Source organism: Diceros bicornis, chromosome 15 (genome assembly GCF_020826845.1).
Source record: "Diceros bicornis minor isolate mBicDic1 chromosome 15, mDicBic1.mat.cur, whole genome shotgun sequence".
In the NCBI taxonomy this organism is placed as follows: Eukaryota; Metazoa; Chordata; class Mammalia; order Perissodactyla; family Rhinocerotidae; genus Diceros; species Diceros bicornis.
The window spans coordinates 11,706,081-11,730,777 of NC_080754.1; the positions used below are offsets into that span (position 1 = coordinate 11,706,081).

At 41.3% G+C, this 24,697-nt stretch overlaps 1 protein-coding gene across 1 annotated transcript in view; it reads right to left on the reverse strand.

The window, feature by feature from the left end:
• MYH15 (myosin heavy chain 15) overlaps positions 1–23,772 on the reverse strand; it is a 127,419-nt gene extending 103,647 nt beyond the window's left edge. Inside the window, exons 1-10 of the mRNA XM_058556514.1 lie at positions 23,685–23,772; positions 18,988–19,094; positions 18,563–18,634; positions 15,192–15,335; positions 13,570–13,726; positions 12,900–12,927; positions 11,470–11,563; positions 9,634–9,726; positions 7,137–7,200; positions 6,951–7,046 (exon numbers count right to left, since the gene is read on the reverse strand). Coding sequence (XP_058412497.1) covers positions 6,951–7,046; positions 7,137–7,200; positions 9,634–9,726; positions 11,470–11,563; positions 12,900–12,927; positions 13,570–13,726; positions 15,192–15,335; positions 18,563–18,634; positions 18,988–19,094; positions 23,685–23,772 — 943 coding nt within the window. The remainder of the gene's footprint in view (positions 1–6,950; positions 7,047–7,136; positions 7,201–9,633; positions 9,727–11,469; positions 11,564–12,899; positions 12,928–13,569; positions 13,727–15,191; positions 15,336–18,562; positions 18,635–18,987; positions 19,095–23,684) is intronic.
• Between the last annotated feature and the right edge of the window lie 925 nt (positions 23,773–24,697).

The following is a 24,697-nucleotide window of genomic DNA, read 5'->3' on the forward strand; positions in this document are numbered from 1 at the left end:
TAAAACTATTTTATGAAAGCTAAGAAGTAAAAAGAAATTGGGCTAGCCCAAAGGAATCAGGCTGAAGGCAAGTACAACATACATATTTTTTAATAAAAATATAATCCATAATTTTTGTAAAGTATTTACTTGAATGATGATTCAAACTCCCTTAAATGTTAACACTTTGCAGGAATCTCCTTATGTTCTTCCTCATGCCTCACTTTATATCAACAAATATTTGTAGAGATCAAACAATGTGCCAGGCATGACTGTAAGTTTCAGAGATACATCAGTGAAAAAACATCCCTGCTCCTGCCCTGATAAAGTTTATATTCTAACAGGAGGAGACAAGTAAAAAAAAAAAAGTAAAATATATGAAAATTGTGGCAGGTAAGATAGTAATAAGTGCTGCGAAGAAAAATGAAAGCAGGGAAAGGGGGTAAAAAGTATTGGAGATGCAGGGTTGCAGTTTTAATAGGGTGATCAGGGAAGGCTTCCATCAGGTGACGTGTGAGTAAAGACCTGAAAGAGTTCAGGGAGAGAACCATGGAGATAAGTAGGGGAGGAATGTTCTAGAAAGAGGAAAGCACCAATGCAAAGGCCCTGAGGTGGGAGCTTCCCTGCCATTTTGCCTGGCTAAGGTGGGTCAAAGAAGGAGCAAATTAAGAAAGCAGTAAGGAGTAGGTCATGAGGTCAGAGAAGCATCGAGAGGCCAGGCCATAGTGCCTCACAGGCTATCAGGAGGATTTGGGCATTTATGCTTTTTGTGAGACAGGAAGCCATGGGAGGGTTTTGAGCAGAGGAGTGACGTCATCTGATTTTGTTGTTGTTGTTAATTTACCATGGCTGCTGGGTTAAAGACAGAGGGGCAAGTGGAAGCAGGAATACCAGGCAGGAGACTGTAGAGTAATCCGGGAGAGAGATGGTGGTATCTGACCAGAGTAGTAACAAGAGAGATGGTGAGAATTGACCAGATCTTGGATTTGGACAGTAGAGTCAACAGGATTTGCTGATGGAACAAATGAGAATAAGGTGGGAGAAAGAGACAATCAAGGATAACTCCAAGGGATTGTGCCAAGGCAAGTGGAAGGATAGAGCTGCCTCAGTGGACATGGGAGATGCTGTGGTAGCAGCAGGCCTTGGGGGTGGCGTTCAGGTACTAGGTTTTATGCACATTAAATTTGAGATGCCTATGAATGAACTATGAATACATGCTACAGCATGGAAGAATCTCAAAATAATTATGCCAAGTGAAATAAACCAGATAAAAAAGAGTATACATATACCATATGATTCTGTCTTATAAAATTCTAGACAGATTTTTTTCTTTTAAATTATTTTATTTTTGTGTAAGCTAAAGGGAAATTTACACACTGAAATCTCAAAAGACCTTGGGCATGCACGTTAACCTTGTTAGAGATTCTTCTACATGTCTCTCTTTTTTCCATAGGAATTTCCCCAAACATTTAAAACCCATAGTTTTTACTCTATGTATAGCCTAAAACATAGCAATCTATGATTATGTCATTTTACACTGTGCAAAACTCTCAAAAAATAGTGGTTATAAGAGAATAAAAAAATCAGTAACAAGTAAATTTCATTGTAAGACTCATATAATTTTGTCCTTCTCCAAACCAAGAGGAGAAATAGAAGAGTCAGTTAGCTCTGTGTCTGGAATACCGGAGAGAAGTCTGGACTCATGATCAAACTTTGGCAGTCAACAGATAGAAATGATCTTTAAAACTGTCAGCCTAGATGAGGTCACCAGGAGATAGACCCAAGGACTGAGCCCCAGGGCACTCTAAAATCACTGGCTAGGTGAAAGAGAGGAACCCACAAAGAAACACCCAGAGATCCAGGAGGGAAGCAAGGAAGGGAGGTATACTGGAAGCCAAGGGGAGAGATTTTCAAGGAGGAGGGAGTAATCAGTGGTGTGAAATACTGTCACGATTCTAAAGGTCAAGAACATCCCTATATCTTCTTCTGCAAGGTTCATTCATAGCTTTATTGATGACTCTAAAATCTGTATTTATTTTCTGCACTCCAGACCTAGATCTCTAACTTCCCATTAGACAATTTCAATGTGGATGATCAGATGTAGCTCAAACCAGTGCTACCAAAATTGAATCTATGATGTTTTCTATGTCTGCTCTGAAGCCATTCTTTTTCTGTGGTTCCTTATGCCAGTGAATGTCACCACCCTACCCAGGCCAGACACCTAGGTCCCATGACTGTCCTGTCCCTTCACTTCCTTCACAGCTCAAATAGAGGCATCATCTCCATGTCTTTCAAATCAGAGCATTTACTTAACCTGTTTTCTCTACGATAGGCATACACTATGGGAGGAGGTGAGGATACAAAAATAACACGGTCCTTTACCTCAGGGAGGCTAGAGGACCACACACCTGACCAGTGCAGGAAATGCTGCGTGTTTTAGAGTGGGGGCATGTTTTTGTTAAAAAAAAAATCTACTTTCCAAGATTGTTTTGCCAAGAATTACCTTTCAGATCATTCTAAATCATGACCTTTTATATACTTTTCATTTTACTCTCATGTTTATTATGTCATTTTTGATCATTTTCATCCTGGTTATGATGAGCAAAGGTGCTACATTTGACATTATTTTCTCTATGTGGAGTACAGGAAGACAGAAACCTAGAAAAGCTCACTACTTGTCCAGGATCAAATTAATGATGAATTGAATTGAGAACGTAGTCTCTGGTATGTCTATTAGACTACGCCCGGCCCAACTACTCAAACCTGTGTCTGAAACTGTGATGAGATTCCATTTCCTTCTTTATGCTAGACAGAAGGAGGGTCTTGCCTCCATCCAAGCAGGCTCAACAACTGGACAAACACTGAGGAAGAGAGATCGGGGGGAAGAACACCACGTGCCCGAGGTCTAGAGGACGAGGAGGAGGACAGGGTCAAGATTCAGGAGGGGGCTGGCAGTAAGGCGGAATGCAGTATATGAACTTCTCCCTCAGCACCTCCCTGCTTCCATTTGCATTGGTTGTAGAAGTCATTAAGTACACCTAATGGGTCTTTCTTCTATCTCCTTACAACCAGAAATATGGCTGCTGTCCTGGCCTAACCATTTGCTTGAGCAGCTATGCTCAATTTTGAGTTGTGGCTCTAAAGGGTGTACAGACTACATGCATGCATGTTTGAGGAACTCTAAAAGGCCTTTAGCCCAACATCTTCCCCTCTGGGACTTATCAACATTATTTTCAAGGAGCAATGAATTTTAATTGGGATAAGGCTTGAGGTTATCTTGGAGGAGTATCATGTAAACAGGGATTCCTTTATTTAATTAATCTCATTTCTACCAAAAGCAACAGCCCTACAAGAATGAAAAAAAAAAGTGAATGCATTTTTAGGAGACACTATTAGGGACAGAGAGACTGTCCAGGCCAGCAAGGGCCCACATAGAATATTCTTGACCAGATCATGGGCTCATGGAGAACAGGAGAGCTTGTCAGGAGGGGTGGGAGTGGGTAGCATAGACAGGACTCTAAAGGCAAAAGCCAACTGCTTCACAGTTTCAGAGTATAGGTGTCAACCTTTGTGCAGATTCATTTCCAGAGCCCACTCTCCAGTAGGAGATGCAAAGGGCCCATTAAGATTGAGTATTTTCTCATTCAAGGCTTTGTTTTACATGTAATCCTAACATTAAATTTTACTTTCTGCATGGCCAAACGTTCTCCAAAACTCAGCTGTGTTCACCATGAAAAGGAGCAAAGCTGACATCGGGCCAAAAAACATTTAGGATCACAAATAAAATTCTGTAGCTAGCGCCTCTATGCCGCATCACCTATCATTACCTGTTCCTCGGTGCTGCCACATACAGCGGAACAGACTGTGCACTGCCCAACTCCAGAGAGAATCATTTACATAGTCTACAGTTTGAATAGCATTCTGTGGAGTTGGGAAGTACACAATCTGCATAACCACACACACATCTCATGCCCCCTTACAACCAGTGGGGAGAAAGGGAGTAAAGATATGAGACTAGTTCAAGAGAGACCTAATGAGTAAAGTGAATCTGCTCCAGAATAGGGGGTCCAGATGCTGACCATTTCTTTCCCCAGAGGCATTCAGGCCACCAGTAGACAGACTTGGCAGCCACCACTATGCATTACTGTCACACTTTATAGACTGAATACTCAGGGTACTAGACAAAGTGTCAAGGATTCCAAGAGGCAAAGACAGGTTTTCTGACCTCTCCTCCTGGAGTTTATGAGTTAGTTGAACAGCAAGAATGGATGCAAAAAATAAGTGGAAAGAACAAAAAGTCAATGCAAAGAAGAGAAAAACGAAGATATACATGGGACCAAACTATACATATGGCATTAAGTACTAAAAGATTTCGAAGGAGCCACATCGGAGGGGACGTGGGGAGGTGGGGAAGTGGGTTTTTGCCGTGCCTGGAACAAGGGTCAACCTTGCCTGAAAGAGAAGGGGAGAAGGGACATTCAGGCCACGTAGAGGCTAGATAGGGGCTGGCTCTGGGGTAACACATCACCCCATTTCCTCAATTCCTTCAGCAGGTGGCCAGCCTCTCGGCTGTGATTTCCAAACCTGATTCTTTTGTAGTATGCACAAATGCTCATATTTTTGGAAATTTGGACATGATGATTCTCATATTGCTGACATGTGCCCTCTTGTATCAGTCCTTGGGCCACTCTGAAGCTCTTCTTGGCAAACATGAATAGAAAGAGTTCCAAATTTTAAAACGTCCCAAAGAACAACAATTGGTGTCCAGAACAAGAGGACTCACAATATCCAGTTTGGACCACCAGATGTCAGTCTCTGCACGGTAATCAATCTCAGCATCCCCAAAGACTCAACAAGGTAAATGAACTCAGGACAATCATGAATTTTCCCCAGCAGCCTGGAGACCAGACAGTGTCTTAGTAAAGAGATGCTCCTAAAAGTCCTGTCGTCACTGCTGGTACCCACATTGGACCCTGTGTCAGATGGTCTGCACAGCATAGAAATTTGTGTCAAGAATGTCAGATTTGGCAGGGTTAATGAAAGGAAGATCAAAACATTCTATTCCAGGTTTAGGTGGAGGGAAGGGGGGAAGTATTGAAAATAGCTGCTTCTTACATTTCACCAATTACACCTGTGGCAAAAATAACTGCCCAGTTTGCAGAACTTTCCCCATCTGGTGCAGGCGCTTTGGAGTTGAAGACCATGTAGTCAAAACGCTGGCAGATTTATACCATACTTAATCTAAGCGTAAGGGGCTGGGGGACTGTTCCCCATCAATTTGCTCACCTTGATCTCCAATCTCATCCCACATCCCCTCCTGTGGGAGCATCATTGTCCTCAATGGCTTACTTTATATGCAATACCTTTGAAATCCAATCAGCTTGCCATTATCCCCGTCCAATGACTTCCCACAGCACGTAAAATAAAATAAAACCCTCTGCCACGGCCTGCAAGGTGCTGTTGGTCTGGCCACTGCCTATCTCCCCCTGCATTACCCTCTCCACTCCACCACCCACAATGGCCGTTTTGCTATTCCAAGAATAAACCAAATGCATGCTGCTTCAAGGCCTTTGTGCTCACTGACTCTCCTCATGGAACTTTATTCCTGGAAATCTTTGCCCACTTGCTCCCTCACTCATTCACACGTCTGCAAAAATATTGCCTTCTCAGAGAGAACTTGTCTGACCATGCTATCTAAAATACAACCACCCACTATCCTCCCAAACCCCAGTTCACTCTATGCCCTCACCCAACTTTATTTTTCTTTGTAGAACTAATATTCTTTGACATTATATATTTCTTTGTTTACTTGTTTGTTACCTGTCTTCCACACTACAGTGTAAGCTCACAAGGGCAGGGACCTGTCTGTCTCTTTATTTCTCTATCCCCCATGCTTAAAAAGCAGTGCCTGGTACACACATCACAGTCCCACAATAAATATTTGTTGAATGAATACATGAAATTCATTCTCACCCCACAAGTTGCTTTTCTGTTTCTGTTCATGGCACTACCTTTATCCTAGTCAAGTACAAAACTTGGGAGTATTTTTGACTCATAACTGTCCCTCATTCCTACATTCAGTCATTGCCAAGACCTTTCTGTTCTTCTATGAATTCATCCCCTTCTCCCCGAATTCCCACAGACACTGCCTTAGACTTGTCATCTCATACTGGGACTACCGTAATCACTTCCCTCTAGAGTTTTGCGTCCAGTCCATACTGCCCATCACACCAGCTTAATTGTCACTGCCCTCAACAAATCATGACCTCCTCTTACCCCACCCCACCCCCACAACACACACCACACACACACACACACACACACACACACACACACACACACACACTCCCAACTCCCTGAGTTCAGAAACCATCAGAATAAAATCTCCACTCTTCCTCTATGCAAATCCTTTCCTCCAGCCAACCTGGTCTCTCTGCTCCCTGCTCTTGCCTTGCCTTTCCCTGCCATTGTGTACACTGTTCCTCCTAATGGAAATACCCTCCACTCATTTCTCTGGTTAAATCCCCTTCCCATTCTTGATATCCCAACCCAAACTCTCTCTTCTTTATAAAACTCCCATTGACCACTTCACACCGTGATGATGTCTCCCACCTCTGGCCTCTTGTCTATACCAACCATGTGGTTCTAATCATTTAACGCCTTAAATGATCTAATACTTTTTACACACACACGCAGGCACACACACACACACAGATTCATTTAACTCTGCTGGGCATCCTACCCACCTACAAACACTACCGAATTGGAAAAAGAGTTACTATTTGCTCTCTACTCATATAAAATTATAGAACACTGGTTCTGTAATCAGTTCAATTCCTTACATTTTAGGATGAATAAACTGAGTTCTAAAGAGCCTAAGAGACTTACTAAACAGCACTTTTCTAGCCCCAATAATCTGACTTCCGTCTCTTGTTTAGGAATGACCCTCAGCTGCAGAATAACACACTTACCACGCAGTTCTTTATTTCCAGACAGAATTTGATAGAATATGTGGTAGTTTCTCTCTCCAGGCTGCTGAAAAATCACCCTGGATTTTTCAAGCAAATCTGCAGGATGAGAAATGGATAAAGATTCATCCTTAGGTGTTCTCGCAAAACTTAGAAGAAAAGTAATCAGATAGTGCAATGACTACTTACAGACGTCAATGTCTGCAGATGACAGCTTGCCTCTGACACCAAAGTGCATCCTGATGAATTTGCCCTGGGTGGACACAGAACACAGTCACCTACTCAAGCACTCCAAATAGTTGCAATGGCTTCATTATGCACATTACTCCCAAAATGATTACTTCTCCAAAAGTTAAAAAAAATGCAACATGGGTCTGAGATGGCACTGTTAATGAATGCTGGGAGGAAGGCAGGATGATCATCAAGACTGGTAGTGGTCCTGGATTCTAGTCTCCGACCTGCCATTTATTAGCTGTGTACTTTTGTCTGTGCATTATTGGACATCTCTAGCCTCAGTGTTCTTATCTAAAAATGAGAAAAATAGAATCTGCTTAATGTATTCTTTCATTCATTCAACAAACATTTGTTGAGGATCTACTATGATCCAGGAAACCTGCTGGGCACTGAAGATACCACATTAGAAAAATAGGTGTGGTCCCAACTCTTGTAGATTCTAGGTGTAAGCAGCAAATTCAACTGCTCTAATGTTTCCAAATCAAAAGAAAAGCCAGTTGTGCAGGAGTTTGGTGAGTTAAGAGAAAGGGGGGCATAAAACGGAGTCTGAGAGGTAGACAGGCACCAGGCACCATATCACATAAGCCCCGTGGGCCACAGGAAGAGGAGGGTTTTAGTTCATGTGTGCTCAGGAGACACTGGGAGTGTTTAAGCAGAGGAGTGGTGTGATCTGATTTATGTTTCAAAACCCCACTTTGGGGGCTGGCCCTGTGGCCTAGTGATTAAGTTCAGCGCGCTCCACTTTGGCCACCCAGCTTTGGTTCCCAGGTGCAGACCTACACCGCTCATCAGTGGCCATGCTGAGGTGGCAACCCACATACAAAATAGAGGAAGATTGGCACAGATATTCACTCGGGGTGAATCTTCCTCAAGCAAAAAAAAAAAAACCAAAAAACACTTCAGCATAAATGATAGATGGGACTCCCTTCCTTCCTTCTCAGTGAGGAGCCATAGGATAGGACCTAGTGGGGCAGAAAGGCTGCCCAGAGGTGACAGAGCCAGCGTCAGAACACAAGATGCAGCCAAGGCGGCAGTCCAGGGACAGCTAGATCCTGCGGGATGAGGATGTTGGTGCAGGACGGGGGGCAGCCTGGTGGAGGTTGCCCCGTGCGAGGGAGGAGTCAGAGCAGGACAGCAGCCTGGCAAAGGACGGAGAGTGGCTACGTACAGGGGCATTGAGCCATTACGTTAAAAAATGTAGGATAATGGGAGCCACACACACAAACATACACCTGTATATATACACATATATACACACACACGTGTGTACATACACGCATGTGTACATTTGCACGTGTATACATATATACATACATAGTGTTAATTGAAAGAATTTAAGCAGGATTTTTTTCCAGACTCCCTTTTCTCTCTTTCCTTCCTTCCGTTCATCCATCTTTATTTATTTTGCTTCTCCACTTCTTTCCTCCTATCCTTCCAACTTTTTTCTTGTTTTTTTCAATTGCTTCCTTTCCTTATTTATCTCTTTCCACTTGCTGTTCTTTCCTTGCTTCCTTTCTTTGATTCTTTCAGCTATCTTTTTTCCTCCCTCCCTCTCTTTTTCTCTCTCTTCTTATTTTCCAGCTTTTTTTCTCTCATATTTCAGCAGAAAAGCCCTTCACGTTCTAACAAATCCCGAATCCAGCAGTCCTTCAGGACCCCGGGACGGGCGCCTGCTCTGCAGGCTGACCTTGCAGGCAGACATGAGTGTCCGCAGGGCAGCTCGAAGGCCCCGCAGGGAAACCAGCCAAATCAGCATCAGGCTGTTATTTAATTTTGCCCAGAGACTCAAACAGGAAGCCTTCTGCAAATTTCCATGCAAATTATATAGTGGCTCCCTGCCACTCACTCTTGGCCTAAAATGGATTTGTGAAGCCAGGGTTTGAAATCCAAATTCTTCCTCTATTATGGGACTGCTAGTTATCAAAAGCTATGTTAAAAAGTACTTCCTCCCAATAAAAAAAATTCCCCAATGAAAAATATGCAGGGATAGAGGGGCCATAGACAAGAGTAGAAACAATAATTGTAGTAAGTGAATTAGGAAGTGCTTCCTAAATCGACTTGTTATAAGGAATATAGGAAATTATGAAAAAGAAAGTACTTTCAAATCTGTAAAATGTGATAAAATATATAACATTATTAAAATTTGCTGGGTGACTTTCCCTACTTGGAGTGGAAAGGAATTTGAAACTAAGATAAGTAATTTCTTCCTGAAATTGACCAAACAATAGAAGATTCTCAGGTACATATTTATATGTAGTTTTAGTCATCTTAATGATGAAGATGGTAAATTTTTTTGAGTAATCTAACAATATTATAAACTTTAATCAAAGCCCTTCTTTGATGTTCTAGTAATTTTTTTTGAGACTTATGTGCTCAGACATGAATTTTACCATTTGTGTAAAAATTTGCTTAAAAATTAAAGACTGATATACTGATCAATCACATTACTTACAAAACGAGAAGAATTATCATTTCTCAGGGTTTTGGCGTTTCCAAATGCTTCCAAGATAGGATTCGCTTGCATGATTAGATCTTCTAAAGTCCCCTGAGAGACAGGTAAGAGAAGTACAGCTGATGAAGTTCTGAGCAGAATTCTGTAATGTGGCAAACCCTCCAAACCCAGGTCAAACCTCATTCTTACTTTGATAACCAGTAGCCAAAAGCTGCTTCAATTTTAGTTATAAAATGTTATTTTGGAATGGGAACTCAGAAAAACAGATGAGAGACTGACTTAATATACGATGCCCCTATGAGTATATGTGGGAACTCATTTATTCGCAGTGCTTCTCTTTGGGTGGGCATAGGCCTGAGTAGGAAAAGAAAATGAATATTTCCCAAAATAAACAACAACAACAACAAAAGTCTATTTCCAAACTTCACTCCATATTCCCCCTCATTGTTAATTTTCTTCTCTTCTAATCTAATCCTCACACCCAGAAATTTACCCTAAGATAATACAGCCGAAATTTGGCATTATTAAATTACATTCCTAAGTAATCTAGAGGTCCATACCAAGCAGTGACTTGTAATGGTATTGGTCTTCAATTTGAATGATGTGTGCTCAGACTGATGGGCCAGAGCAGGTCATCTACACAGAAGGAGTCTGAAAAACCACTCAGCACCCACATTGCAACACAGCTTTGTTGTTTTCCACATAGCCTCAAAGACCCATTTTATGGCGGGAATCATATAGTATATGGTATTCAAGAATTTATAGATTTACAAATACCATATCCCTTCTAGTTTTTATGGGTCTACTGTCCTTTAAATAAGTAAAGGCCTATATGAGCAAAGATTTTCATAGACGTGTTATGTATTATGTATTGTGTAATATATTATCCTAAGGCTCAATGGCTAGATCCAACAAACACACACCAAACAACTAAAAATATGCACAAAAATGAAGTAACATCTAGTGAATAATAGAGTTCAATGATACCTAAAGAAATCAATCAAATTCAGGAATGTGGTGGTTGGAAAAGAAAGTTTCCATGGTTTGAAAACTGGATCAGATTGCTATGTTGATATACTTCTCACTTTGCAAAAACAAACAACAGTGTCAGACTTAGAAAGATGAAAGGTCATAACAGCTCAATAACTCATTGATTTTGAGTTCCACTCAGTATTATCTAATTTTATTTTGCACGCCAACTCTCATGGTCTAGTTATTCTCAACTTATTATGAAATCCATCAACCTGTTAATGGAGCTAAACAAAGTAAGCTAAATTAAAAATAGCCATGGATAAAAATAATTAAATAGAGAGAGAAAGTAAAGTTTTTCAGAACCTGGAATGTAATTAAACACTCCATCGAGTCTTTGGGATTTGATCCAGGAGATGATGGTGAAGGAAGCAGACTCCTACTGGTGCATATCTGTGGGAGTCTGACATCTCATAGTAACTAAAGTGATTCAGAAATACCAAAAGTGGCCGTACAAGGCACTGATCACCTTTAGGGAAGGTCGTCCCTAGCCTTTAGGGAAGATGGTTTAGATCTTAAGTGCCTAGTTCTCGGAGGGTCCAACCAACAAAGATCAGGCCAGTAAATACCTCTTGAAGCACATCTGAAACAAATTATGTAATTTCATGTTTTGGGATTATTGGTTTGGAGTACTTGATGATCCTTTCAAGAGGCAAAGGAAATATGAGAAAAAAGACTTTTTATAATTTTCTGATTGTTTTATGGCTATTTTCCCCTTTATTCTCCCCTTAAGTGATCAAGGCAGAGCCTCCATGATCAATGGATAGAACCACCTCACCTCTCCTGCTGAGACAGATGGACACTTACCAGCTTTTCCCTGGATTCACCCATGGTTGCTACGGTGGCAAAATATTGGATAATATGCTTGGTGTTCACAGTCTTTCCAGCACCAGATTCTCCTCTGTGATTAGAAGTTCAATGACACAGTTAGCTGGTTCAAATTATAAATGCAAAGAAAGTTAAATAATTTTAATCATATAGGCTAAGGCAAGAAGGGAAAATTTTATGGAAGAGTGGAACTTAAGATGGAACTTAAGATGGAACTTGAAGGAGATGGAGGCATTTAATTGTTTGGGAGAAGGGGATGGACATCTCAAGCTGAAAAAACAGCATGAGCAAAAATCTGGAGTAAAGAAAGATCAAAGATTTTTATAAAAACAAGCAGCCTATTCCTCATGGTCTTGTTAACGAAAAGCTGAAGAGCACCTCTATTAAATAGAGACAGGTCTCCTCATTATCAACTGTTGAGATTTTCACATGTTAAGGCTACCACCTGTCCAGGTCCAGCCCTCTCCCTCAGAAGACGGCCTACCAATCATTTTACGAGGCAGCTGGCCTTTAGGCTTCTCTTTTACCTTTGATAACCAGCTAACTTTGTAACGTGAGGAGAACACAGTGGTGAATTTACAGCCTCATCACACAAAATGTCATAGGATCAAGGTCTGCCTTTATCTGTCTGAAACTCCAGAAAATAGTCTATCCTCTGCTAAGGGCTGAACTCTAACTGCCCTTCTAGCTCTATGATTCTGAGACTTTATTCTTCTTCTTGGAGTGGCTGAAGCCAGTGGAGAGCCCAACACATGAGATGGCATCATCATTGCATAGGAAGATCAAGGACTTGAGCATTTCACTGCCTCTTGAGTCTTAGCCTATCCCCTCAGCCACCATGTTGACAGTTCACCTGGCCAGCCAATGCTCTTCCCATCAAAACTAACATACAATATGGTATCACTGAAGTCCTTTCCCCTTCCCTCCTCTTACCCCCTTTTCCTTGTTCCTCCAATCCTCACCATGTTTTAGTTCTGACTACATAATGGACCTTGACCTGCCCCAATCTGGCTGCCTACAATAGCATGCTATCTGTTCCATGGTCATACCCACTGGGCTTTCAGCCTCTCTGCCTAACTAGCCAGCCCAGATGATTGAAAATGATCATTTGGGACAGGGAGCTCTCTCCATCAAGAAGATGACTAAGATCAGCTTGTGCACTGTGGATCCTAAATATCTTCTAAAATAGTGGAGGCAGCCTAGCTGGCACCATATTTGGAGTAATCACTAACTAAAATGTTATGACAATTTCCTGAATATCTTATTCTTGCCTAGAGTATATTCCACGTCTAAAGAGCAAACAATTCAAAGACAGCGAATTTATGTTTCATTCCCAGTGAAATGTGGGTGTCTGTTTCCCTTGAAACTCTCACTGCCGGCCCAAACGAAAAAGCAAGGCAAATGCTTACGTGAAGAGTACAGATTGATTCTCTCGATCTGCAAAAGAAAGGAAATCGTCAGAACATTCTTCTGCCAGAGCTTCTACATATTGGTATGAACTTATTCAAAATTTCCTTGGTTGCAGTTTGAAATCAGACACAAGGGAAAGGATTTGCTCTGTATACAGTTAGGAAAAATACCATTTAAATGGTACAGAGTAAAACAGACTTTCTCTTGCCCCATGTATGCCAGTCATAAGAACATACAAATTCTAGGCCTATTTCCTTGCTCCAGAAACAAATGATAACTGACTAATGATTGACATATTTGCCATTTTAAGCCTTTTAAGAAGCATGGGGTAATAATAGCTATAGAAAAACTTCTTTGTGCCAGAAACTCTAACAGGCACTTTCTGTAATAAAAGCTGCCATCTACAGGGGGCTTACTCTGGGCCAGCCACCGGGCAAACACTTTCAATGCATCATCTCGTTTAATTTGATACGTGAGCTAATCTTCCCCATAACTCTAGGAGGGAGGCTCTATTTTACCCACGTTTTATCTAGAAGGCAACAGAGGCTTCAAGCGGTTAGGTAACTATAAAGGTCATGCTCTTATCACAATGCCTACGTGCCTCTTAGTGACACAGAGGAAAAGTAGATCAGATATTTTTGCCTTACATTTTGTAGGGCGGCCACTTACTGTGAAGCATAGCCTGAAAGGCGTTATCGGCAACAGCGAAGATGTGAGGGGGCGCCTGTGATCGCCTCTTCCCTCTGTAGGCAGCCACGACTTCTTGCTGATACACTGGAAGCCACTTGTAAGGGTTTATGCTCACACAGAAGAGACCTGAATATGTCTGAGCGAAGATCAGAACAGATTTCAGAAAACAGGTTAGAAACACTTCCAGGTTTGTCAGCTCTTTCGCTGTCAGGTAACATTTGCTCGAATATTTACTTATAAAGGAACTAAAAGGAGGGGAGCTTTTGGATGCTTGTAGAGAAGGGACTTCTAACAGGAAGAGACAGAACTAGGTTAGAGCAACAACAGGACCTGGGATCACCTCCCCCCTGGGAGGCCTGTTAACTACTAACGTGTCTGACACATACACCTTTCGAAGACTGTGAGGACGCTAACAGCAGGCTTGCAGATTTCGGTAATCAGCTATCAGGCATTTGAGGCCAGAAGGGAATCTGTGCTTCAGCAAGATTAGGAGCCTGACATCTAAAGCACTGAAGAACAGGAGTTCATGTGGGTCACTCAGTCACTGTAGTGGTTGAATTGCTGCCCCCAAAAGATATGCCCATGTCCTAATTCCCCGAACCTGTGAATGTGGTCTTATTTGGAAAAAGGGTCTTTGCAGTTGTGATTAAGTTAAGGATCTCAAGATGATATTTGGGTGGGCCTTAAATCCAATGGCTGGTGTCCTTAGAAGAGACACACAGAGGAGAAGATATGGACACACAGAGGAAAAGGCAATGTGAAGACAGAGGCAGAGATTGGAGTGATACAGTCACAAAGAATGCCAATAGCCACCAGAAACTGCAAGAGGCAAGGAACGACTCTCCCCTAGGAGCTCCAGAGGAAGCGCAACTCTGCTGATTTGATTTGATTTTGGACTCCGGCCTCTAGAACTGTGACAGGATAAATTTCTGTTGTTTTAAGCTACCCAGGTTGTGGTAATTTTGTTACAGCATCCCAGGGAAACTAATACAGTCATGGGGTAAATCAGAGAGCCAAGGAGCACATTGGCTGCATGTCAAGGCTTCTACAGCAATGGGTCCCAAATGCCTTCATCTTCGCCTAATCTACTCAGCGCTGCTTTTGCTAAATAGGTTCAGAGTAAATCAAAGAATCTGAGCAACCAACCACCACCAATTTAGTGATGATAAAAAAAATCACTCCATACTGAGCACCAACTAGGTAAAAGTCATTGAGCTACATGTTTTTCATTTTTTTATTTAATCCTCCACGCTACCATGGAGAGATGCATTATATCCCACTTTACAGGTAAGATGACTACAAGAAGATAAGAAATTTAACAAGTAGCACGTGACAGAGCTGGCATTTGGACATTGGTCTATCAGGCTCTGAGCCTCATGCCTCTACTTTAGCATGACAACCTGTGGGAAGGACTATGAATACAGATAAAATAAAATTGGGGAAATGCTAAGATAAGGTCCCTTCCTAGTGGGCATTCCTCAAGGATTATCCCCATGTGAGTATGCTTAAATTCAGTGTATCTTTTTCACCCAAGAGAGGGCAGGGACATCACTAATATGAGTGTCAATGTGATACTTCAGCAGTAAAGCACATATACACACATAGATCATCCAATGGTCATAGCGCCTCTTCAGGATATGCAGCACAGAGGCTTCGTTGAGGTGAGTCAGCATTGCCATGTCTTCAATCATTTCAAACTTTGGAGGATTCATCTGCTGGACTTCATCCTCCTTGACACTTAGACTCTGCAGAAAGGAGAAAAATTTAAGCTATATTCCCCATTTCTTCTATGCTCATTCATTTTGCCATATATTGGAAAGAATTTTCAGAGTCAAGAAAAAGATGCCTCATTAGAGGATGGGGCCAGAAGTTAAACCCACCTTAATAGAAGAAACAGGTGTTCCTCCTGCCCATGCTCTCTCCTTGCCTGAAGTTTTTAAAAAGGTGTTTTGTTGAATCAAAGTGTTCTAAATTGTAGTGCCCTAATCCTGTGTCTCTCATAGACTCTGACTGCCTCTGTGTACACACATCATATTACACGTGATCTGGCCCCTTTCTAGATGTCTCAACATATCCTGGAGGTTTAGAAGAAGGAATTTGGAGTGAAGGATCAAGGAAGCAGACTTATCCTTCTAGACTTAGTTCAAGCCCTATCCTCTTCCTCAAACCCTCCTCAACTCCTCCGGCTCATTTTTTTAAAGTCTTTTATCATATATACAACCTGTACTAGCTTGACATCATTAACTCTTGCATATGTTTTAATAATTGACTGTGTTAAGACTATTTCCCAGCTAGATTATAAGAAGGAGTTTTGATATGGTCGTCTTCTATAGTTATTAAAGCATCTGTCACAATGCTAGGAACATGGTAGTTATTCAACATTATCTCTTGATTAATATAGATGCATTGCTATTATCAAATAATTGCTTAGAGTTGCTCTCAAAAGTTTCTTAACACTATTTCCTATAGCCCTTTTCCTTTGTTAATAAATATTGGTATCAACTGATTGCTCCATTTAATCCCAGGTGGTCATGGCTTCTTCTTCCGAGGCTCTCACTCTCTCTGTATTTTTGATTCAACTCCTACCCACAGTCTTCTTTGACATTGTTCCAACAGTAACCCCTTTTCTTTTGAATCCTTTCAACTTCTGTATTTCAAGGACTCCTTCTCTTCCGTAGAACATAATCTGGTCTTTTACTTCTTCAAATACATCCCTTTAGGTCTGATTCTATTTTTCTCTTCTTTCATTACCAACTTTCTTCCACAAGTATTACTCTACACCCACTGGCTTTATTGCCACTGCTAATGTTGCAAAGACCAACGTGATTGGAAGTTTAGTCACTTCTAACATCAGAAGAAGGATGCCTGGAGCCAGGGAGATGCAGAGTGGGGCTGGAGGAATGGGCCTTCATTATATGGTGGAAGGACAAATAGAACAAAACAAACCACTTTTGACTCCTCTTTCTACATCATTAACTTATTGCTTTCATGCTCTTCTTCCTATGAGTTCTTTTGAAAATCATAGTTGTAAGCACATTATGTTTACAAATCACCTTAAATACTGTTGAAAAGACAGCAGTTTTGGCAAATGTGCTCAGAAGAGCAAGCCTCTCATCTGGAGGCCTAATAAAATTGAGTTGGACACCATCCAGAAAGTGAAAAGACAACACACAGACTGGGAGAAAATATTTGTAAATCATATATTAGATAAGGAACTTGTATCCAGAATGTATAAAGAACTCTTACAACTCAGTAACTAAAAAGCAATAAACTAAATAAAAAATGGGCAAAGGATTTGAATAGACATTTCTCTGAAGAAGATACACAAATGGCCAATAAGCATGTGAAAAGAGTGTTAGTCATTAGGGAAATACAAATAAAAATCACACTAAAATATCACTTCATACCCACTAGAATGGCTATGATCAACAAGACATATAATAACATGTTCATGAGAATGTACAGAAATTAGAACTCTTATACCTTGCTGGTGGGAACGTAAAATGATGTAGCCACTTGGGAAAACAGTTTGGCAGTTCCTCAAAATGCTAAACACACGAGTTACCATAAGACCTAGCAACTCCACCACTAGGTATATACCCAAGAGAAATTAAAACATATGTCCACATAAAAACTTGCACATGCATGTTCATGGCAAATAGCCAAACATGTAATAGCCAAACATGTAAACATAATAGTCAAAACATGTAAACCACCCAAATGTCTATCAACTGATGAATGAATAAACAACATGTGGTATATCCATACTATGGAATATTATTCAGCTATAAAAAGGAATGAAGTACTGATACATGTTACAACACGAATAAACCTTGAAACCATTATACTAAGTGAAAGGAGCCAGACACAAAACAGCATATGTTGTACGACCCAATTTACCTGAAATCCCAGAGTAGGCAAATCTATAGAGAAAGAAATTAGATCAGTGGTTGCCTGGGGCTGGTGTGGGAGGGGAGAATGGGGAATGACTGCTAATGAGTATGAGATTTCTTTTTGGGATGATGAAAATTCTAAAATTAGATTACAGTGATGGTTGCATAATTCTTGAAGTAAGCTAAAAACCATTGAATTATACACTTGAAAGAGATGAACTATATGGTATACAAATTGTATCTCAAAAAGTTGTTAAATAAAAGTTGGCATGAACAATGATGGAAAAGAGGCATTCAAAACTGCTTTCTCTCTTTTAATAAGAGATTGTCCCCAGGCTAAATGGCCCTAACTGAGTCCTTCTGTTTCCTTCTTCTGAATTTTCCCTTGCCTACCTATTTATGTTCCTGTTGAGAAGGTCCAAGTTCTTCCCTTACTTCCATTAGTGAGTTATATAAAATCTACCTAATTTTGGATTTTTTTATTTCTTGATACTGTCAGGAAGGCGTATTAAGACACCATAAGTGGTAAGTTATGAGTGGCCTCCAGAATTTTCCACTTCAAATGGCAATGCTTTAGATCATACATTGTCCAAACACAAAGATAAGGGCATGAAAAAGACAAACTTTCTTGATAGTGATTGTACCTGTTTGTTATAGGACGTTATACCTGTTTGTTATGGAGTTGGGGCAGAAGTGGAAGATGGGAGAAGTGAATATGGGCTGAGAATCATCTGTAAAATCTATAAGGAAGCGTCATCTGAGTCAGGCCAGAAGTAGGGCCCAGCTCACTGCCAAAGGGCTGGCAGGCCACCTTAGGCCAGTGATGTAGGCAAAGGGTCTGAGAGTGGGCTGTCTGCTCAGTATTACCCTGCTGCCCCCTTGCCTTGGTGACAGGGAAAAGGGGGTGGGGACTGTTGCATCCTCACCACACATTCCCTCTATGACCCTTACAGTCTAGCATATGCCCCAACACTGGTCCTGACCTGCTCTTTCAAAGGTCATAAGTGACCTCCTAATTCTGAAATCCAAGGCTTTCTCCAAGCCCTTAATCTCTTTCTTGGGCACTTGACATTACTGACCATTCCCCCATCTCTTGGCTTCTCTGATGCTGTGCTATTCTTCTTCAGATTAGCAAGATCTCTTTCTTGAGCCTACAAACACAAACACAGCTTGCTTCATAGTACCTTAGGTCATTATTCACTCCAAGGGGCACCTTAAAAAAAAAAAAAACTTGAAACTTCTGAAAGAAGTGAAAAAAGTTGTGAGTTCTGGGGTCAATGATCTTGACCACTGGCAATCGTTTTACTCTGATTTTCTGAATGGTCTTCATTAAATCTTTGATAGTAAGTGGAGGAGATTCTTAAAGAGAATGAGGTTTCCAAAGTGTATCAGCGGCATCTCCTACCCCAGGTTTTTAGTTAAACTATCAGAGAAAGGATATTTTTAATTATTTGATTAAATAGAGAACTTTGTCATCCCTGAGATAAAATAAATATTCCTTTACCTTTCCATCTGTTGTCTCAACAATAATTTTGCCGTCATCTCCCCTCCCTTTAACCTCAGCCTCAACATAAGCATTCTTGTCATCACAAATCCAGCATTTCTTCTTCCCTATAGAGAAAAAAAAAGGATTATAACTACAATACTTGTACAAAATATATGTTGGACACTTTCACACTGATATATGAGATCTCATTTTTCTGCTAATTCTGCTCGTTGACTTGGAGTCACCAATATAGGACACTGCAAACTCAGATAAAATCATGAAAGGTCATCCTGATGATATACCCATACAGTGACTCTGTAGGAACAAGAAACATTTGAGCAAACAGAGGCTGGGAACCTCATATACCATTTTGCTACAAGAAAGTTACCCGTCTACACCTTACCCTAACTGAGTCCTTCTGTTTCCTTCTTCTGAATTTTCCCTTGCCTACCTATTTATGTTCCTGTTGAGAAGGTCCAAGTTCTTCCCTTACTTCCATTAGTGAGTTATATAAAATCTACCTAATTTTGGATTTTTTTATTTCCTCCCAACCCAACACTTACCTCCCACTCACAATCCCAGGTCCCAGCTGCTTACCTGATACTCTCACTCTTCCCAGCTCCCCTCCAAAACACTTCACTCAGAAAGTTACAACTAAGTGAAAATTTAGGTTAGTGGTCATGTCTGTCTTTCAGGGTTTTTTTAGACCTATTTTTAATTTTGGAATGAAAGCCTGCTAAGAGAATTACATGGTAGAATTGGAGGGGTGAGGATTGAGGGGAGAGACTATGCATTATTTTTGTCATACGTCATAACTGATTCATATTATTTTGTCTCATATATTATTTTTCTCTCCTCAGCCTCCTCACCCCCAAGTCCCATCCCTAAGCAAAGCAGCCCTCCACAAAGCTATTAACCACTAAGAAGTTTCCAGTGAAATGAGCCAGAACTCATGAATACTTAAGGTAGCATCTCAAGTTCTCTCCCGCCTGAGGCAGATAGCCCGGGAAGATGAATAAGAAATATACCTTTAAAAGAAAATGAGTCTTACCAGGAGCTCACAGAAGTTCCCAGTCACAGCTCACCAGGTAAACAGGGGGAAAGGGGAGAGGAAAGCATTTGGCCGGAAGAGGGAAAATCTGAACACAGGCTTATGATACCAGCTCAAGATAAGGTTGACATAAGGGAGGCCATGTTGTAGAAAAGAAATCCTATTGTAACTTTGAATGACCTCTGACAAACTAACCCAGCTGGATATGCACCCTCCAGGAGATCTAACTGCTCTGTAGATTTTATGACCCCTGCTTGTGCATGTACCTCCCAGGTGTGATAAGATGATAACTTTGTTCTTTTGAGTTCCTCAGGAATATGATGACCCCTGAACAGAGAGTCTATGCTGATAGCCATCATCAGTGAAAACTGAAAGATCTGTGTGGCACTCCCAGCCTGTAACACCAGAGTGTCAACATTCCTAACCTCCTCCCCTGTAACCCACCGGCCTATATAACTGCTGTAAGATTTTGTGTCCCTTTAAGATGTTCTTTGAGACATTAGTCAGCCATCTTTCCTCTTGCTAGCAAGCTGTAATAAATTGCCCTTTCTTTTCCACCATCTTGCCTCTTGACGATTGGCTTTTGTCTCACAGCGAGCAGATCGTGCTCTTTGTGCTGTAACAGCTGGGGGATACACAGATGAAACCCCCGGCAGCTCACGCCAACTCTGTCACCACCACCACCCTTAACACATGAATCACAAAAACTAGGCAAGCCTCATTGCTGCAGGACAGGTGGCCCTCACCAGATGCTCACCCACACCAGATGCTCTCCCCAGAGGTGGGCAATAGGACTTGGGGATGGAGTATGTAGGAAGGAGGTGAAGTGGGGCAGCATTCACCCCTTCCTCCACCATTCTGGTCTCTGCAAAGAATGTGGTTGCTCACTACTTTCTTGACACCACAATCTACGCTGTGCTCCCTTCCTCCTTTCCCTGATTACAACCAATTCACCACTGAAACCGCTGGCAAGAGTTTTGCACTCCTGTCTGACTGATTTTGCATTTGCTTCTCCTTGTCATTTGCATCTTAAATACTGGTTTTGCATTGTACTTATTATTTTGGTCTCTTTTTGCAAAAATGGATTTTGCTTTGTGTTACGTCTATGAAAATAGGCTTGTTTTTGAAAAGCACCCATTTCACATACATTTTGTGTGATAAGGTAAATGCACTGCATTTTAAACCAAATATAATCACTTGAAAGAAACACAGATATCACCTGGCACAAATTTCCCTTTTTTTTTTAGAAAAAGAACCTGAGAAAAGAGATTAAGAGAGTTGTCCATAGTCACATAGCTAATTAGTGGCAGTCATTAGAATAATGACTTTAGAAATTAGATCCCCTACCTCCTAAATCAGAGCCCTTCCTCTGCAGCATGCTTCCTCTGTCTTATATGTTTATACGCTTAGCTTTTTTTCCTCCAATTTTCCTCTCAAGGATTAGGGTCATCACCTGCACGATTAGCTCTTTCTTTTATCATCCCTGGAAACAGTTGGAAAGGAGAATTTTCCAATACCCTTACCTATCTGAGGCCCAGTTCCTGACAGGGATGTTTCTGAAGAGGAAGTAAATGAACTCAGTCAACTCTTAATTCTTTGCATTCATGAAAAATTGCAGAGATGGAAGTGTAGATGGCAATGGATCTGAGTCAGGCCACCTGGATCCTAGTCTTGGCTTTTCTAGTAACAAGGCGTAAAGCAATGGCCTCATCTCCTCTCATCTGTAAAGTCAGGAGGTTTGCCTATATGATTTCACATTTTTAGATGATTAAATGTATTTTCCAATATAAAGGTAACATGCTTATTGGAGAAAATTTAAAAACTGGAGAATATATAAAGAAATTTTAAAAAATCACCCATAATCGAACAACTCAGAGATAACCACTGTTATCTATTCTGAACATTTCTTTCAAGACTTTTTTCTATGATATTGATCAAAATTGCAGTAATACTATATTCAGTTTTGTAATTATTTTAAATAGATTAAAAATCATTTTCTAATATAAAAATCATTTACATTTTGCTTTGGAATCGTGTTGCATCTTTATCTCTAAAAGCCCACCTCCTCCCTGACACCCAGCAATTCTAGCTTTCTTTCCCAGGTATCATAATAATGCATTGTGCTTGTTTTTCACATTTATTGTCTCATTTGGTCCTCATGGAGGAGGGTAGGCAGAGCAAGTACTATTATCCCATTTGACAGATGAGGAAACCAAGGCTCAGAGAGGTGAAGTGATTTGCTCTAATTACACAGCTAGAGAGGATCAAGGACAGGGAATTTGAACCCAAGACTACTTGCCAAATACTCTTATCACACCTCTTCCATTGGGCCTGACTTCAAAAAAGCAAACTCCATGGTCTACCAGCCCAAGTGGATGAAAAACTTTTGCTGACTCTCGTCTGTTTGAGGTCAGGGCATTTCTGTGAGAAAGGATTGTTTGGCCAAAAAAATTAATTAAAAATTACGTGGATTGTTATATTTTAAGTAATTATTTACGATGCTGATTCCACTAAATGTATCATCCAATTATCTCTAATGCTTTGGCCTAACTTTGATTTTCTCCCTGGTACCACTGTGATCTCAGTCCTTCCTTATCTAACTACCTCCGATAAGCTTCTGCATGACCAGTTCTGACCTCAGGGATGGTTCTGTTATTGTATTTGATTTGATGGATTATAATTAGTTACTCTAAAATCCAATCATAGTAATGAAATCCAATGACTGGAAACTGGGAACTGATCCAGGACTGGTCTATGATGGAAATATAATGACCTACATAACTGGTTTGAATTATAATTGGTCATATTGAAGTCTAATCTTGACTGAGAACTAGAACAACACTCAGTCAGGATTTATGTTGCACAGTTGAATAATTGTGGAATTAAGATATGTAGCCGGCTTGATGCTAGATTACACTGTGAATCTGACTCTAAATCTCCAATGAGCTGAAATTCAGAAGATGGCCATGCAGCCCAGACACATAAAGGAGAGAGAAAATGTAACATTTATTTAGAGACTTTAACGTAGAACTCAGCCTTTATCTTGAGGGTAAATCCTCATTAACCTTTGTCCTTGCTTGAAACTACAAAGAAATTATTAATCAGGGTGAGAAAGTCTACCAATTATCTCTTGTTTAGTGTCGGCTGAGTGACCCTGAGGATCTAGAAGATACCCAGAGGGCAAAGTTCCAACATTAGGAAATTCTGAAGAGAGCTGGGGACATCTTCTGTTTCTCCTGCCTTCCCAGAGTTCTTCCTTTTTTCTTCCTTACAGTGAACAAAGCCCACCCACATCTGAGTCAGTCTTCTCTGTTCAATGGTACTCACTGACAATAACGGGTTTCTGAAGAAAGCTCTGTCTGGACCGCTCCTGGGTATCTGTGTTAGTGCTTCCTTAAAGAGAAAACCTGTCTTAGGGCCAAGTAGGCAGGGCCTGGGCCTGGGCTGCCTCCCAGCCCTCCTCCTCTTCATTGCAAACTTCCCTCTCTACCCTGGACAACTCTGAGCTCCTCAATTGCTCAGTCAGAGGTTCATAGACACAATTGCACCCCAAGCAAATAAGTTAGGCTCCAGAATTGATGGCTCCTCTCAACCAATCAAATATCTTAGTTGCTACTTAGAAGCAGTAAAATAAAGTGAAGCCAGCAGCCCCCACAAGTCTTACCATCAGAGGCCGTGGCCTGTAGCAGAAGCAGCTCAGCCTCGCTTCTTCTGAGGAAAGCCGCAGCCTCTCCAAGCTCTGATAGGTCCATCCTCTAAAGTGAGCCACCCAAACAGGCTTAGGCCTGAAAGTGAGCTGAAATGATTCACTCTGCAGAAGAGAGGTATAGGAAAAAAACAGTGGAAATGAGGCACCAGGCATTAAAATGAGAAACCATTCACTGTAGATAGACTAAAAAGGGTTGTCTTCTTTTTAACTAGCTTCACCCCTACTCTCTCCCTGACCGTGTCTCAAGTTTATGACAACATTGAACTCAAGAACGTCTGACTCTAGCAGGGCCGACTTATCCACCAGGCACAGAAGGCACAGTGCCTATGGCCCATGATGCTTTTAGGGGCCCACAAAAATATTTTAATTTCTTTTAAAATCAAAAGAAAAATATAATATTAATGATATATGATAATGAATCCAGTCTGGGTTATAGTAATTAGTCTTTATCCCAACACAGTTGTCAAATCCTATTTTTGATATTTTTTGTAAAGAAAAGGGCCCACAAAGACGAAAGTGCCCAGATCCTGTGCGAGTCCTAATGCAGCCCTGAGCAACAGAGTTCTGACCTTGGCAGGTGGTAGAACAGGCCAGACTGAGAAACATCGAGTTGTGGATACTACGTCCCTTGATGAGAGAGGAGGAAGGGCTTGCAGGTATCTAGGTGCATCCAGGTAGATGGAGCATTGGAGCCAGATTGTGGTGACAAAGGGGAGAAGTTATTCAGACAAATGTCCAGCATTAGAGGGTAAGGGAATAAGAAGGTGAGTATCCTGGCGGAGATGAGTGCCTGGGAGCAGACGGCATACAAAACTACTGGCGGACAGACGTTTAGGAAGCTGGCCTAGGGCAGCAGTGGAGAAGCCCCTGCTGGAGCGGGAAGCGCGTGTGTGGGGAAAGGAGTGAGCGGGTGTGGGTAGAGGCGTTCACCAGCTCAAGCAGGGCAAGTTCCAGTCTTGAGGGGACTG